Raw genomic sequence first — 18607 nt, 5'->3', positions numbered from 1 at the left:
ACAATTCACTTGTTAAAAGCGCTTAAGTATCAATGCTTGGATTTCATAGAAATCCAAATGCCAAGCAGCCTCTCAATGTTTATCAAATTATCTCCAAGGAGGAATTGGTTTAAAGTCCCTTTGTGTTTTCGTGGACACAACAGCTACACTACTTCTGTAAAGATCAAATCTTACATACACGTATGGTATGCTAATAAACAGGCTTCTTAAAAATACACACATATGGGGGGCTTCCCTGGTGGCACAGTGGTTGAGGGTCTGCCTGCCGATGCAGGGGACACGGGTTCGTGCCCCCGTCCGGGAAGATCCCACATGCCACGGAGCGGCTAGGCCCATAAGCCATGGCTGCTGAGCCTGCGCATCCGGAGCCTGTGCTCCGCAACGGGAGAGGCCACAACAGTGAGAGGCCCGTATACCGCAAAAAAACAAAAAAAGAAAAAAAACCAAAAAACACATATGATAAAAATTCAAATACTACTAAAGAATAAATTTAAAAATACGTGCCCTTTCTCTCCTGGACCTGCCTGCAGTGTCCTAACCCATCACCCAGGCTTTCTTGGACCTTCCTGCAGTAACAGTCTACACAGATTCAAAGATGTTTATTTATTCCCCACCTCCAACCCCACCCACCATAACATTAGCTAACTAACTTGTGCCTCAAGTCATAAATATAAATTAATATTACTTTTCAAAACAGTGACCCTAGAAAGCCAAGCACTGACTCCAGCAAATCCCAGTCCTCCTCTTGCTTCCCAATATCCTTAGAATCAGGTCCCATGCCTCCAATTCTGTTTCCTATCATTGCCCCCTCATCTACTCCACTCTCCCCACACTGCTCCCTTGATGTTCCTGAAACCCACCAAGCTTGTCCTCCCTCAGAACCTTTCTATTCATTGCTGCCACTGCCCGGGACACACTGTGACATGGCTTTGTGCTTTGCATCACTCAGGTCTCCACCCAAATGTCCCCTTTTCAGAGAAGCCTTCCTTAATCTCCATCTCTAAACCAGGCCCCTGCCACCCCTCTTGCATCCTCCACTCTTTTTCATGGTATCTCTCCTTCTAGAAAATATATTTATTTGGCAACTTGTTTATTATTTTTTGTTTTATTATTTATTATTAATTCGTCATCGTGAGCTAGAATCAGTCTTGCTGTATCCCCAAAGCCTAGGGCAGTGCCTGCCAGAGGATGTGCTCAATATTACTGTTGAATGAATGAATGAATGAGGCTTTATCTCAGGGCATTTCTTTTTATTATTATTTATTTATTTATTTATTTATTTATTTATTTATTTATTTTTGGCTGCGTTGGGTCTTCGTTGCTGTGCACGGGCTTTCTCTAGTTGTGGCAAGCAGGAGCTACTCTTCCTTGCAGTGTACGGGCTTCTTATTGTGGTGGCTTCTCTTGTTGCAGAGCATGGGCTCTAGGTGTGCGGGCTTCAGTAGTTGTGGCATGCAGGCTTCAGTAGTTGTGGCATGCGGGCTCAGCAGTTGTGGCTCGTGGGCTCAGTAGTTGTGGCTTGTGGGCTCTAGAGCACAGGCTCAGTAGTTGTGGCACACAGGCTTAGTTGCTCCGCAGCATGTGGGATCTTCCCGGACCAGGGATCCAACCCATGTCCCCTGCATCGGCAGGTGGATTCTTACCCACTGCGCCCCCAGGGAAGCCCTGACTCAAGGCATTTCTGAACTTGGTCATGGAAACTGTCTTCAGGTCAAATTTACAACCTCAACGCGAGGCTTATTCAACAAATTTCATGCTGAATAATTTCTGTTTGTAGAAAAAAAACAAATCTGCTCTGAAGAAAAAATGAATACTTGCTATCACTACAGTGGTTCCAATAAAATAAGTCACATACAGTTCGGAATAAATGTGCAAAATGTTCTTGAAAATTGTCCAACACCACTGAATTAAGTGTTGAATCTTCCAGGCTGACTACTTGCGAGGGAGGATACCCTTGACCAGATGTGAACATGAAGTATGGTAAATAAGCTGCTGATCACACACATCCTGACCTCTAGAGGGAGTTCTCAGGCGACCGCAGGGATGAGGGGTGCAGATACTGCTGTAGTTCAAGGACATTCAGTGAGGCCCCAGCCTCCAGAGAAAGGCGTGGCGGGGGAATTATAAAAATAACTCACTCAGATCTAGGCTTCTGATTGCTCACCTACTTTGGTGTTCTTTTTCAACTGTTCTCCGTGATGTCTAATCTATCCCTGCTTCCTGCAGCTGCTGGGGTTAGAGTTTACCTCCTGCTGGGGATGTGCTCCCACGACTTAGCAGACCAAGGGACCCAGGGAAAGGACCACAAGGAGCAGGCTCTGCAGCCCCACTGCTCCAGGCTTCAGGGAAGGTGGCAGGCTCTCATCTTCCTTAACTGAATGTCTTCAACAAACTTCTTACTTCTTCCTTCAGTTAGTGATAAGGTTAAGATCAAGATGTGGGCCCAGAAGAAAGTGGTCAAGAGCAGGTCACCCAGGGTCACCTTTAGTCTTGGACTTTATTTCCCCCTTCACAGAGAGCCAGAGTTCTAGGTTCTAGGTTCATGGCCCAGCTAAGCTCACTAAGAGAAAAGGCACGGGGGTTTGGGGCTACCAGTGCTGTTAGCATTTCTTCATCACCTAGTTTGGTTGGTAGGTCCTGGTCCTTTCTTTCTCTGAGCCATGAATGACATCTCACAGGACAGGAATTCATTTCTAGGTCAGAACTGAATCATCAACTATCAGCTCTGCAAGGATGAGGCCCCTGTCAAATTGTTCTCCCAGCACCTAGTACACTACCTGCCACATTAATAGACAAGCAGCTACTGTCTGTTGAATAAAAAGCAAATCTCAGAATGCACAGAGTTTCAATGGACAGGCCTTTGCCAGGAGCATATCATGTTAGATTCTCCAAGGTTCTCTTTGTCCTGTTCCTCAGCCAGGGCTGTGAGATAAACATACTAATAAGCTTCAAGGCTTGAGGATTTCAAAGATGCAGAAGCTCTCAACTCTGGTGGCATGTTTTAATAACCCGGAGGGATTTTCGTTTTCTAATACTAATACCTGAACCTCACTCAAGACCAGTTCAATCAGAATCCTGAGATGAGACCTAAGCAACAGTATTTTTAAAGGGCCCCTTAGCGATACTAACATACAGCCCAGGTGAGAACCACTAAAGAGCGAGATGCACCTTCTCAGCCTGAGGTAGAAGAAAGCTCAGTGAAAATACTGCAAATCTATCTTTTATGATTTTATGATTTATCAGGTTTATTCTTAAGCTGTAGTAAAGCTAGACAGCCATCAGTAGGTAGGAGGCTTCAGTTAAGAAATCCATTGCTCAGGTTTTGCTAGATTATCACTTAGGGAAAAATGAGATAAGCATAAAACAATTTTTGATTTAGTTATCAAGGCTGATACTATGAGAAAGAAAGAAAAAGGATCAAAGACACCTAGGTTCTGTGAAAATGCACCCTGACAAGAACAGAGAAGGAACGGGACCAACTTCAGAGGCAAGTTAAAGGTTTCAAACTTGACTGAACCAGCTTAAAGTGGGCCACGGAACACAGCAGAGTTCAAAACGGAAGTGACAGAAAGGGACGTGTGTGCCACCATCAGAAAGGCACCGAAAAGTCAGAAAGAAAAAAGCTGAAGAAGGGAAGTTTCCAAGGGAAAACACAGGACAAGAGACCCGTTGGCTTAAAATCACTCAGGGCAAGGGATTGGTTCAGAAATCCTTGGAGTGACTTCCCTACTGGGGTAAATGTGTGGGCGTAAGCAGCTGAAGGTTAGGACACCCAGAGGCCGGCAGAAGCCGCAGGCCTGCAGACAGAAGTGAGGCATGGGATGAAGGACAGGGCAGAGCACTGAGTGGGGTTGCAGGAGACGCAAGGTCACCTTGGAACGCCTCCTGGCTCACCCTTCTCCTGAAAGAACGGAGGCTGTGCCCCTGTAAGAACTCACATTTAAGGCAGAATGTGGATGCCAGGAACTCAGGATTATAGAGGAAATGGATAGGATTTCAGACGTGGAATCGACACCGAGAGGCGATCTGGTGAGGAAAAAGGGGTATCAGTTGCAAACTAGAAACTGCAGGTGCCACCACACTGAAAACTTCTGAACTCTTTAAAGAAGTCAAGTTGTTTTAAATGTCACCTTCTAGGAGAGGATGCAAATTCTGTGCGGGGTGAAAGGGAGGAAAGAGAAGGAAATTCTTAATATGTTTATCGATCCCTGGAGAGAGTGGAGGATTGGTCGGCTTTAGTACATTCAAAGGGAGAGCTAGGAAGGGGATACAGTAGAAAGAGACAGCTCATAGGAAGAGCAAAGAAAAAGACTGACCTACTATCCAGAGATGTATTTAAAACCAATACCCAAAAATATTTAGAAAAGACCCATAACCTATCTAGTTTTGCCTTCCTTTTAACAATCGAGCTTTAACTATGAACTCTTTCCCTGCCCTTCAGATCTTTCTGGAATCCCACCATGCTAGATTTTCCCTGCTTCATCAGGTCTTTCTTCCACTTTCACCAAAACCTCTGAAAGGCACTGAATCTTGCAAGGAGCTGGGCGTTCTGCTAACCATTATTTATCCTCAGTGCCCAGAGCCCAAGGCTTGGCACAGAGGATTAAAATACGAAAACCATATTTGTCCTTTCCCCATCAGCCAGACAACATCAGAGAGAAAAACGGGTAGCAGAAAAGAAGCTGCCCTGGGTTAAGAATTGGGTTACTCAACCTTGATACTGTTGACAATCTGGACCAGAGCATTCTTTGCTGCGGGGGCCGCCCTATGCATTGGAGAGCTTTCAGCAGCATCGCTGCCCGCTCCCACTAGATGACGGAGCACATCCCCTCCCAACAACCCAGTCATGACAATAAAAAATCTGTCTAGACATCGCCAAATGTCCCCTGGGGTGGCAAAATCACCCCCCCCCCCACTTGAGAACTACTGGTTTAGAGGAACCACAGGGGATACAGCAGGTGAGGAGACCAGAAACCAGACTCATCTGCAAGGTCATTATCATGAGCCAGCAGGTGCTCATGGCTTTTCTCTACAACCTGCAGAGAGAGGCTGTTTGCTGGAAAATCCTACTCTGCAAAGCCAAATACTAAGGCCTGGATGAAGCAACGCCACATCCCAGCAGGGGCAAATGAACCCACTCAAATCTTCTCTCTCACAGCGAGGGGTGCCAGGCACATGCCAGGGAGCGGGGACCCTCAGCGTAGGAGGTATGCCTACTGTATGCTGTGCTGTTATTCCTGTAGGACAAATGAACACCTCAGGCATGGACGTCTTGAGACCAGGCGTGGCTCAGAGCCTATGTTCCTCATATCCGTACCACAAACTCCTACCTCTGAAGGCAAACTGGACAAGTCTCCTTCTTACAAAGTGAGAATTTAAAATATAACTACCTTATAAAGAAAGGTCCAAGGAGATAAATACTCAATCATGGCATCTTAACCAGAGAGGGGTGACCTCTCTATAGTCACTAAAAAGGAGGCCCCTGAAATGCAGAAATATATGTCAGATTTTAACAAAGCTGGGAGAGCGTTAGAGCGGAAACTCTGAGAATCAACTCCTAGGCGTGGGTCAACTACCTTCACCAAGGAAAAAAATAAAGGGCAAACTATTGATTTTGGTTTCCTACAACTATGTGTTTATCATACTATGGTGCATAACCTACTGGAAAATATAAGATATTCAACTCGAAAACAGTGTCAACTTATCTAAATTTTAAAAAGAAGATGTTATGTAATAAAACTCTAAAAAATTACTACCAAGGAAAAAAAAGCCAAAATCACAACAACAAAACAACACAAATACCTAGGAATGTTTTTGAGGTTTCCTATTTAAGAAAAAGTATAAAACTTGATTGAATAGTAACCAGAAAGATATATCATGTTCCTGAATGTCTCCCAGATACCAATTCCTCATTATTTTCTAGGTTAGGATTTATTACATTTTAATCAATATCCTAATGGAGTTTTATTTCTCCATAAATTAGAATATTATGTTCAAATCATTTTAACATAGGAAAATGTGCTGAACATAATGGATCTTTTATAGGATGATATTGATTATTCTTTTACATAGTTTACACACATGCAAACAAAAATAATATAGTCTATTCTACTATGTGATCACTGTATTTCTAAGAAAACTTACATTAGCAAAAATTGCCATAAAAATAATCACTTCAATTAGAAAAGGAAAATTAAATCTGGAGGTGAGTAGTAATAATTCTTCCCATAGAAATTTCAATAGTGAAAGTGTTCTTCGTATTTTATATATTATTATATATATTATATATATATATATTTTGTTGTTGTTGTTATTTAGAGTTAAAAGTAACAGCTGATCAAAACTACTAACATCAACAAAAAACACAGAAGTGCTTCCTTATATGCCTTCTAATCCAGGCTCGGGGCCAGTCCTCCCTGTCATATCTGGCCTTGACCTTGCAGTTTTCATTGCACTATGGATCACAAACATAAAGCAAAGACAGTCGCCATGTACTGGAACATAAGCACGTTGTATGTTCCTCTGCTTTGTTTAGTTGCAACAGTGGTCTTCCATTTAAGAGAGCTGTTTTCTCCTTATAACAAGTGGTGTCATCCAAGCAAAGCAAATCTTGGTTCTTACCTGATTGTTACACTCAAAGGTGTTACGAACTCAATTAATAGAAGAAATGCCTTTGCATCAAAATATCTGTATTGCTGATTTCTGAACTATTCAAGTATATGAGTTTTTTACTTTGTTCTTTATAATTTTCAATACTACAATCCTTCAACGAGCATATGTAGGTCTATAATTATATAGAAAAATTACTTTTAATCAGGAAAAGCAGTTTTTGAAAAGGGACCTTTAATCCCACCACCTTTACTCTAACAGCTATTCTCCTTAATAGCATTATCCTCCAATCTTTATCAAATGTGGTTTTTATGTAGTTGCGTATACAGTGTCTATATAACTATTGGTTTTTAATTTTTTATTTATATCTTGTAAGCACTGTCATGCTGCTCCATAATCTTCATAATTAATATTGAAATACTCTGGATAATATTACAACAGAATGATAACCTAAGTTATCACTTTCTCTCCAGTTGGGCATTTAGGTTGTTTTATCTTCAATAAAAAGCTGGTGAAAAACCTTGGCATACATAGAATTCTTATGCTGCTGAATGTTTTTATTGGGATACTTTCCCAGAAATGAGATCATTACCTCAAAGGGTATGAACATTTTCATGACTCTCGATAGGCATTATGGGGTCTTTCAAAAGGACTGTCTCAGTTTTTACTATACTTTACAATGAATGAGGCCTTCTGTTTACCACTGCTGTACCAGCACAGATCTTGATCATTTTAAATTTTGCTTTTGCTAACTTAATAAGCACAAAATGTCACTTTAATATTGCTCTAATGTGTGTTTCTCTCATAACTAGCAAGTTAAAAAATTCCCCCTACATTTGCTTTTTATTTGTGGACTCATTCAAATCTAAATTGGGAAAGCTTGTTCTCAGCCAAGATCAAGCACTCTGCAGGGGAGATAACACAGGATTTGGAAGCATGCATCAGTCTTCAAACTAGGCAGACCAGGGCTCCATGACGTCCTAGCCATTTGACCTTGGCTCACTGTAAAATGGGGCAACAGCTACCCCACATGGTTACTACGAGGACTAAATGAGATAAACTCTGCTGGTGGTTTTCAGCCAGAGTATACAGGAGAATCACGTCTAAGGCTTTAAAATTACCGAAGCCAGGTCTCACCCCAGACCACATAAGTCAGAAACTCACGGGTGGAGCCCAGGGGTGTGTATGTGTTTTAACAGCACAGGCAGTGACCACCCTTCCCCATGGGAGTGCTTCTGTTTCACACTTCTGGTAAAGCACCAGTACACGAAGCAAACAACATGCCATTCTCATTCTCAGGGCTGACCTTGCCTCCTGCTTCGCTGAGAAAATAGAAGCAGTCAAACCACACACACCCCCAGCACTCCCAGCCCTGCCTGCTGCTGCTGCGCTGTGAGCACGCTGCCCCACCCCCTGCACACTGGCTGCCAGCCCCTCGACCCACAAGGTCATGGACTGAGCAAGTGCTCCCTTTCTCCTGCGCACCAATTCCTCCCCTTCTCTCTACCAGGTCACTCCCACCAGCTTACAAACACATACTGTCACATCATCTGTCTTCACACACACACACACACACACACACACACACACACACACACACACACACAATACACACCCTTTCTTAACCTCATATCCATCTCTGGTTTCCACCTTATTTCTGTTCCCCTTTCTGGCAAAACTCCCCCAAAATGGTTTATACCTGCTGCCCCCAATTCTCCTCTTCTCTCTTGAACCCACTGCGATTAAGCTTTCATCTCCTTGGAAACAGCACAGCAAGATCATAAACTACCCCATTTCTAAATCCAAGGGTAAATTCTTGATCTCCTCCTCCCTGATCTACCCACAGCTCTTTAAAATAGCTCGTCATGCCCTTCCAGAAGTTTTCTTTTCACATGGCTTCCAGGTGAACTCTCCCCTCTGGTTCCTCTCCTACCAAACAGGCCGCTCCTTCCCAAGTTCTTCTGATGGCGTCTCCTCTTCTCCCTGACCACGAAGCACTGTGGCTCCAAGACTTGCTTAGTCCTAGGGCCTCTTCTCTCCTGTCATTCCTTTGGTGAAGTCAGTCTCACTGCTTTAAATATCATCTAGGAAGAAATAATTCCCAAGTAAGGCAATCCTATCTTCAAGCCAGACTTTGCCCATGAAGCCCACACTCATCTCCACAACCACATCCTGAGCACACCACTGGAAACACACAGCCAAAGCGGAACTTCTCCTCGGCCCGTCCCAACAGGAACTTCTCCTCAGCCCGTCCCAGATCGGCTGCTCACTGCCCTCCTACCTCGACGCCCAGGCTGAAAAGCTGAATATTATCTGTGACTCCTCCTCCTTTCACTGCTCACAACCAACGCGAAGGCAAATTCTACTGGCTCTACCTTAAAGACACATCTAGAAATGGATGACTCCTCATGTTTTCTGTTGCTCCCGCCTTGGTCCCGGCCACCATCATCCCTCATCTGCGCTACAGCAACAACCTCCAGTGGCTCTGCTTGGCCCCGCAGACCATTCTCCCCGAAGAACAAGAGTGGTTTTGAAACATAAATCGGACCATGGTCGCTCCTCTGCTCAAAACCCTTCAGCGGCTTCCCAGCTCACTCACAGGAAGAGCCAAAGTGTTAACAGTGGTCTCCAAGGCCCTTCACGAGATTTGGTGGCTGCCTTTTTTTTTTTTTTGGCTGCGTTGGGTCTTTGTTGCTGCGCGGGCTTTCTCTAGTTGCAGCGAGCGGGGACTACTCTTCATTGCGGTGCGCAGGCTTCTCACTGCGGTGGCTTCTCTTGTTGCAGAGCACAGGCTCTAGGCACGCAGGCTTCAGTAGTTGTGGCATGTGGGCTCAGTAGTTGTGGCTCGCGGGCTCTAGAGCACAGGCTCAGTAGTTGCGGCGCACGGGCTAAGTTGCTCTGTGGCATGTGGGATCTTCCCGGACCAGGGATTGAACCTGTGTCCCCTGCATTGGCAGGCAGATTCTTAACCACTGCGCCACCAGGGAAGCCCGCAGCTGCCTTTTTAACCTCAGAACTTCTCAATCTCCTCTTCTCCCCTCTGTTCCGTCCCAAACCATCCTATATAAAAGAGCATCCCCCACCCTCATCCTGGTACTTCTATCACGCTTATCCCTTCCATATCCCTTCAGTGTATTCAGTACCATCCAGGGGTTTGTGTGTGTGTGTGTGTATCTTTATGTTTTTTCATTTCTTATTCCCTTTGCCCCCTAAGAACATAAACTGCACAAGGGCAGGGACTAGGTTTGTTCCCTGCTATCTCCTCAGGGCCTGGCACATACTAGGTGCTCAAGATATATTTGAAGGAATTTGAGAAGACATCTGCCTCCATTAAACAATAACAGGCTGCTATAGAAATTTGAAAAAGAACATTTAGGTAACAAAAAAGAGCTCCTGGAAAAAGCAGACATAAACACAGATGCAGAAATCTCACATAGAGTAGAACAAAATGTCAGCACTGAAAAACAGGAGGGAAAAGATAAGAAAATTAGGCGATCTTTCTAAAACATCCAGTTTCTGAATAATACACAGGCCAAGAGAGGCTAAACAATTCAAGGAAACTTCCTGCAACTGCGGCTCTAAGTTTCCTGACTGACAAGGCCTACTGAGTGCCCAGCACAAGGAATGGCTCATAATCACTAGATTTCAGAATACCATGGACACAGAAGATCAAAGAAGCATCGAGAAAATGAGACAATAAATAGGTTCCACAAAAAGAATCAAGGGTTAGAATAGCACTGGACTTCTTACCAATACCAATGGAAACTAGAAGACAATGGATCAATGAGTTCAAAACATAGAGAAAATAATTTCAAGCTTGTACTCCTATACCCACACAATTGTTAATTAAGTATAAAAGTAGAATAAAGCCGTTTTCAGACATGAAAGGTTTCAAAAATATTTACTGCCATGTCTTCTTTCATAAGAAGCTAACCAGAGGATACAGTTCACTAAATGAGAGATTAAACCAAGAATGAGGAAATTATGAGATCTAAACACCTAAGAGAGAGGTGAGAAGAACTGTCCACATGATGGGGAGGGATATCTTGCAGTGACAGCTGTGCGGCTGGCCCACTGAGCAGCCTTTCCAGATTATGTCAGGAGACTTGGAGAGATAATTCTTCAAGAAATTAAAACAACAGTCTACTTAGTGTCTTTGGATACACTGGATATTGGACATTTACACAACTAGGGAACAGTCTGAAAATACATAAGAAGCAAAGCAAATGCAAAGATAGGTATTAACTTCATAGAAAAGAAAGAGGGTGCAGGAAAGGAAAAGGAATCATGGTATACTACATGGCTCAGCTTTTACACAGCTTAATGTAAGTGCCAAAAACAGTTACAACTGAAATTAACTATATTGGAAGGACGGGGGGATTAAAAGTAAAGATGTGTGGAGTGGGGAGTAGAAGATGGAGAAAAAGTTAAATCCTTAGCCAGTATAGAAAGACAACAAATAATAACTAAAACTGTAATTTGAAGTTAAGGAGGTAAATGATACAAGAATCAGCTAACTTGTAAGTGGTTGCCTCTGGGGACCTGGAGGCTTAAGGCTTCTGTTTTTCATAAAAAGAACTATTTGTCTCTTTCACTGCATATACACCTTTGGTAAAAATAAAAATTATGTCAAATGGTCTTACCACACTGAACTAGTAGCGGAAGATGACTAGATACAACTTTTCAGAAGGACAATTTAACGATGTGTGTTAAAATGTCAAATGTGCACACCCTTTGACCCAGCCTTTGACCACTTCTATGAACTAAGAAAATCACTCTACGAGAGGAAAACGGCTGCACGAATTAGTATATTCACTGGCCACTGTTCATCCTACTAAAATTTTATGCAATAATAGACTAAGTAAACCATACATACTGGAATATAATGCAACCATAAAAGATGGAGTTATAATCCATATTTACTAAGACGGGAAGACGTCAACATTTTGTTGAGTCAGGGCAAGCATTAAAGAACAGCAGTTCATACAAAATGTTCAATTTTCTAGAACCTCTTCTCGTCCCCTAAATGGCCACGTGGCTTTCTCATTTTATTCAGGTTTTCAAACATCTCCCCGTCAGAGGGGCTTTTCAAGACCACCTTCTCTAAAATAGCCAACTCTTCCCTGACAGCCTCACCCTGGATTCTTTCACCCAACCATTTAGCACAGACCCAGATCTCCTGGGTTTGAATCTGAGCACGACAACAGTCAGGTAAAGTCTTTGTGCTTTGGCTTACTCACATGAAATACAAAAATAATAATATATACCCAACATTTATATGTTGGGAAGAAAAACTGATTTAACATGTGAGTGTGCTTGCTTGGTGCAACTAAAGGTTCAATACATGTTTGTTATCAAAATTAACTCTCTTTTGTCCTCTTCTGGACTATGTGAATTTTTTTCATGGAGAAAATACATCTTTTGCACAAAAACAAGACACTTCTGTTAAAAAAGTTTTACTTCAAAAACACGAGAAAACAAAGAAAAGAAAAATAACATATAACCCCACCACTTATCAATTATATAAATAAGTCAATTCAGCTCTACCCTCCAGTTAACAACCAAATTTTTTTCTCTGTTTACAGACACACATATATTCATATAAATCCTTTTTTATTAAATAAAACCAGGATCGTGCCACTTGTTTTTTTGTTTGTTTGTTTGTTTTTTTACTTTACAATATATTTTAGGGACTTCCCTGGTGGTCCAGTAGTTAAGACACTGTGCTTCCCCTGCAGGGAGCACAGGTTTGATCCCTGGTTGGCGAACTAAGATCCTGCATGCCACATGGCGTGGCCAAAATATATATATATATACATATACATAGAGAGAGAGACACACACACACATATATACAAACATATGTATATGTACATACATATATTCTAGACATGGTTCCATCACCTCATTCTTTCTAACTGCTACACAGTATTCTATATGACATGTAGGCAGATTTAAGTATTCCCCTATTAATGGACATTTAGAGCCTTCTCAATGTTTTGCTACTACAGTGCTACAATGAATATGAACACATACTCAACCTAATAAAGATTCCCAGAAGAAGGCTGAATTATAAGGTATGGATTTTTTAAAATTAATATTTAATCAAATTAAATACGGAAGAGATATGAAAGTATTTATAACATTATAAAACAACAATACAGTAATCACCACACACCCATCACCCAGGTTAAACAATCACTGTGTTTGAAGCCTCCCATCGCCCCTCCCTGATTCTGTGGCACAGAAAACATTGGAGTTGACATTTCTCAATTTTTCCCCTTTTTTCCTCTATTTGATAAAGGAAATTAATATCTCATTATTGCTTCATTTTTTATTTATAGAAATATAATATAATTATTAGTAAGTATAGTAACTTCTCATAGGTTTATTGGCTATTTGTGTTTCTTTTTCTAAAAATCACTTGTTCTTTTCCTTTGTTCATTCTTCTACTGACTTGATTAGGGCATTTTACTTTCTGATTTATAGAAACTCTTTGCAGAGTAGGGATATTAACCCACTGCTATTACTCATGCTGCAAATAATACCGTATCTTTTGTCATACAAAGTTTTACATTTTTAGGTAAATAAGTCTATCAGTTTTCTTTCTGGCTTCCCAAGTTTCAGTGAATATTTTCTCATATATTCTTTAGATTTTTTTTACATTTAGATCTTTAATTGATGTATATTTTATATTGGGATATGGTGGGAAATGGGGCTCTTTTTCTTCCAAATGCAGTCAGTTATTCCAATAGCGTTTACTGAATAATTCCTTTCTCAACTGATGTAAAAACCTTACTGTGTCTTATGTAATTTTCATATATATATATATGAAATATACACACACACACACACACATATATATGTATACATATATAAAGTATGTATGCACATGTGTGTATGTACTTGTGTATACACACATACACACATGTATATCTACAGGCATACCTCGTTTTACTGGCCTTTATTGCACTTCACAGATACTGCATTTTTACAAATTGAAGCTTTGAGGCAACCCTGCCTCGAGCAATCTATCGACACCATTTTTCCAACAGCATTGCTCACTTCATGTCTCTGTGTCACGTATTAGTAATTCTCGCAATATTTCAAGCTTTTTCATTATTGTTCTACTTGTTATGGTGATCTGTGGTCAGTGATCTTTGACGTTACTACTACAATTCCCTGAAGGCTCAGATGATGGTCAGCATTTTTTAGCAATAAAGTATTTTTAATTAAGGTATGTACATTGTTTTCCTAGACATAATGCTATTGCACACTTAATGGACTACAGTATAGTGTAAACATAATTTTTACATGCACTGGAAAACCAAAAAATTCATGCGACTCACTTTATTGTGATATCTGCTTTATTAGAGTGGCCTGGAACGGAATCCGTGGTATCTCTGAGGTATGGCTCTGTGTGTGTGTATACACACACATATGATATATATGGTAAACACATTTGTTCTGGACTCAGTTCTCTTCCACTGCTCTAAGCCTGTGTAACACAATGGAGCGAGAGCAAAAGAAATCACTCACCTGTCCTTCTTCATCAAAAGCCATAACCACCACAGCAGCTCCAAACTTTTTAATCTTTCTGGCCTTCTCCAAGAAGTCATCCTCTCCCTCCTTCAGGCTGATGCTGTTAACAATGCACTTCCCCTGGCAGCACTTTAACCCAGCTTCAATCACAGCAAAATTGGAAGAGTCGATGCACAAGGGCACCTGAGGTCAGAAGGGTAAGGTGATCACAGAAAGACTGTAAGTTACCACAAATCCCCTTCCAAGGACCCCCAGATATTCCCTCTTTCTTCCTTAGGGAAACAAGAAACAAATAATAGTAGTGTGACAGAGATACGATTTTAATCTGATTTTAAGCCCTTGTTCCTAAATCCCAAAAGACTTGGAGTAATTCCAGTCTCACAAGAGACCCCATGCATGGGCCAGAAACTGATAACTCAAAAGATCACAGCTAAACATCAGAATGAAAGCACTGAAGTCATTTCACAGGCTCCCCGTCTGATTCAGACTTTGAACAAGTCATTTAGCTTCTCTGCACCTTAAATTCACAAAATATTTACTCCCAGAGGACCGTGGAGGCTTTTAAGTGAGGAGTTGAAGACAAATGAAGGACAGGTTAATGTAATTCACTGCTTACCACAAGACTTCTAACTTACACATTTGCTGAATGAAGCTTAACAAAAAAATGACAGCCCTATCTCTTAAAGCACTATAGGAGGTGTCTTTCAAACAACAACACCAACAATAAAACCAACTTCAAAAATCACTCATCACAAATTCAATGGTAGAGAAGTGAAGTGAGACTTTTGAAAGTTTTTAGAATCGATCTAAAATTTTTGAAAAGATGGACACAAAAATTAACTTTCATCTTTTAAAGAACAAATGTAAAAGCTGACATTAACACCTTGATTTAATCTTGTTCTATAAGTCTGTCTCACTCTGATAAACCTAAAAAGGTCTCTTCTTCCTGCAATAAGGAAGGATTAACAGAGTTCCCTTGTCTGTGATAGGAAGAGAACTAATGATTCGGTAAGAACAGAAAGTATATCCTTCAGAGACATGAAAAGTTGGTTCTTAGCCTAGCCAGACATCAGAGGAAACTCAGTCAATCCTTGTGACCAACTCCAGAAGCCTTGGAAACAGCCACCCTGAAGTCACATCTCTCTCTAAAGTCTGGTTTCTATCGAAAGGCTGCCATTAAGTGAGAAAACTGACAATCAGAAACCACTGGGCTTTCAACACAGGACAACAGAAAACCAGTGTATGACATGACAGACAAAGGGACAAGTGACAAAGTTAAATGAGCGACAGAGGAGCACATGTAAACTCCCTTGAAGAATCAAGGTTTTGTACGACCTTGGCAATGTCAGGCTCGGAAGCGATGAAGTTGCAGAATCTGGTCATTGCACTTGGTCCATCCAGCATGCCATCATCCATGTTGATATCCAACACCTGGGCTCCCATTTCCACCTGCATTTTGGCAACGCTCAGAGCTTCCTGAGGATGGAATTCAAGGGGAACGAGCATTGGGAGAGGGTGACTAAGAGAAGGCTGACAAATGTAGTCCTTCACCACCCCCAGCAGGCAGTCCTTTTAGATTCCACTAGACTGCCTGGCCAGCACCCCCGACCCTGAGCCTGCTCTCAACCATCCCAGATGAAGCTTTCTTACACATTGCTTCCATCACAGCGGGTCGCTCCTCAGAACCCAGCGAAGCTCGACTCTTCCTGCAAAGAGCCTCTAGCCCTCAGCCTGGTGTTCCAGGCCCTCTGGGACCTGCCCCATCTTCTCATGCAACTGAACTTCTCGCCCATCGCCCACTCCCGGCACCCTCCACCCAGCCAAATCTGTTTCCAGCTCTGTGTCACACATGATGTTCCCTCTGCTTCCAACACAATCCCCTTCCTTCCTGTACTGTTTAAGATCCAGCTCAAGTCCCATCTCCTCCAAAAAAAGTCCTTAGAGAAACAGTCCGAAACTTATCTAACTCTTCAGTGTTTGCCGAAACACGCAAAGCAGTCATTGTAGGCTGTTGATAGAAGTTACATGAAATATGCGTATAAATAAACTTCTTCTGTGCTAAAAGGATTTTCAAATCCTTTGATACACTATTATACACCGTAAATCTCCAAGGACAAGATACAATACACAGCATTTCCCACTTACGGTCATTTAAGGAATATCTTGTAGGATCAGTGTTCCAGAGAACATACTTTGGGAAACACTGCTTATTCCGCAATGACCGGCTGCCTCTAAACATCTATAACTATTATAAACATTATCACATGGTGTATTACATTATCATTTCCTCACAATTTCACGAGTATTAGCTTATTCTCCGAAATAGATTTTAAGCGTTTGGAAATCTAGAAAGGTCTTAGGTATCTCCCACTCTCATTTGAACAATACTGGGCAAAAGAGACATGTTCAATAAGGCTTTCTAACTGACTGGTACAGCAGAGACTTTAAGTCTTTGTTGCACACTTCATAGTGTCATAAAATAAGCAGGGGTAAAATCAACTGTAGATTCTGATGTTGTCCTAATTTTTTCTTAGCCAAAGAAACCAAATAGAAATTTTTGCAATCACTGTAAAAGAATAGGCATGAGACACTTTGGCATAGGCCGCAAGGAAAGACCACTCATAATGACACAAGGTTACACAGAGAAAAAGGATCGCAATAAAATTCAGCAAAAAATGTTTTCGGTATCAGCAGTATGTTAAATATTAATACCATAAAGAATAAAAAGAGGTATAAGTCACAGTCCCTGTTCTTGAAGGGCTTTCATCTAGTTGGGGGCATATGATGTAGCACATGAAAAGCTACGGGCACTGCCATACAACGTACGAGTCAAATGTCCTGCCTAAACACCAGGAAGGGCAAGATCTCTGAAGACTGAAGTGGAGAAAGCTACCTGAGAGGGAGCAGCTTCAGCTGCCCCTGGGAAATGGACTGGAGGGAGCACAGGGGGGATAGCAAGCGACCTGGTTAGACCAGGGGTCAAAAGACACGCAACACAGATGCCAATGCCTGACCTTTCTACATCAGAAGAGCCACAGAATCACAGCTCAGCGGTCCAACCTTCCCAAATAGGCTCCAAGAGATGAAGTGATTTGTTTAAAGGTGTACAAGTTGGGCACAAAGACAGGAATGGACCTTCTCCACCACAGAGCCTTGAGGGGTCACTAACTATGGGGAACTGGAATCCAGTGAGGAGCCATTCCTCCCCAACCCCCTCCTACTTCCCGGCCTCCTTCCCGTGTCCTCCAAGCCAAGACAGCAGAGCGGTGAAGGGTACGGGCTTTGAGGACTTAGGGTCTCTCATCCACTTGCTCTCAAACAGTAGGCGAGTGGTTTAACCTCCCCCAAGCCTCCAGCTGCACACCTGTAAAATGGGGATAATAGCAGCACCTATCTCACAGGTCTGTAAAGATTACACGAGCAATGCTGTACAGCGCTCAGCACAGTGACTGGCATACATTCAATAGTAAGACCTTATAAGACGACAGATATCACTCCGACTTGTTTGCTTCTTCCTAAAATGCCGTCTGCTCTCAGTAGCAAATGTATCAAATCTGAGAGCTGAAAGGGACACCACAGAATGGTCTTAAGAATCAAAACAGAAATAGAAATACTGCCAACTGAAGAACCCTAAACAACCATGAAGGGTCATCAGGACTGCAGAAGGGAACAAACAGGAACAAAGGCCTGGAGGCAGAAGCAAGCCTCCTGGAATGTTCAGATGACAGATCAGGATGGAAGGCAGTTTGGTGTCTATGTGGATGATGGTCTAAAGGAGTTTGGGTTTTATCCCATGTGCAAAATAAGCCACCCCGTGAAAGCTTCTAAACTGGGGAGGACCATGGCAGCAGCACGTGCTGGCTAGGCAGCAGTGGGAACGAAGAGAATAGGACTGACAGGAACTGTCAGGAACCAGGTAACCAGGCCCTACTGACTTACCTGCAGAGGAGATCGCTGAGGGAGGCCACAAAGCAGTCATTAACAAGTCCATAAAGGACGATAAATGAGCCCTTTCTTTGTGATTAGAACTAAGTCTGCTTTGATACTGGTTGCTGGAAGATCTATTTCCTAAAGGTTGCAAAGGCTATCATTAAAGCTTAGATCAGGTTCCTCCATTTTTAACTTTGTATTTGCATAAGAAAAACAAATTTGTCCAGATTTTTAGAGTGGGCTCTATTTGGATTAAATTTTGCTCATCCTTACAGTGACCGAGTTTAAGAATCCTATGGTGAAACTACCTTGCAAGCTTTGTGTTTAGCTTATTTTACAGTGAACAGAATCAATAATACCACATTAGTCAGTGTCTGATGTGGTCATGAGGAAATGAATAGGAATTGTCTTGGCTTTCCCTTTTCTTGGAAAGATTTGTGAGAAGCCAAAATGAAGAGTATCCTCAAATTTTTAAATGTATTTCACTATTAACAGAAATAGCTAGAACCCGGGTGCCTCCCATCTCA

General features: G+C 42.0%; 1 protein-coding gene across 3 annotated transcripts in view; it reads right to left on the bottom strand.

Annotated features, from left to right (window-relative positions):
• Positions 1 to 18607, bottom strand: part of MTR (5-methyltetrahydrofolate-homocysteine methyltransferase) — a 295663-nt gene that overhangs the window by 234621 nt on the left and 42435 nt on the right. For all 3 annotated transcript variants that reach the window (XM_060125740.1, XM_060125742.1, XM_060125741.1), the window contains exons 14-15: positions 15486 to 15626; positions 14148 to 14333 (exon numbers count right to left, since the gene is read on the bottom strand). In XM_060125740.1, the coding sequence (XP_059981723.1) occupies positions 14148 to 14333; positions 15486 to 15626 (327 nt within the window). The remainder of the gene's footprint in view (positions 1 to 14147; positions 14334 to 15485; positions 15627 to 18607) is intronic.

The sequence above is a fragment of the Lagenorhynchus albirostris genome, chromosome 16 (genome assembly GCF_949774975.1).
Source record: "Lagenorhynchus albirostris chromosome 16, mLagAlb1.1, whole genome shotgun sequence".
In the NCBI taxonomy this organism is placed as follows: domain Eukaryota; kingdom Metazoa; phylum Chordata; class Mammalia; order Artiodactyla; family Delphinidae; genus Lagenorhynchus; species Lagenorhynchus albirostris.
The sequence above is the reverse complement of the archived record's forward strand: the minus strand, read 5'-3'. Positions and strand labels throughout refer to the sequence as shown.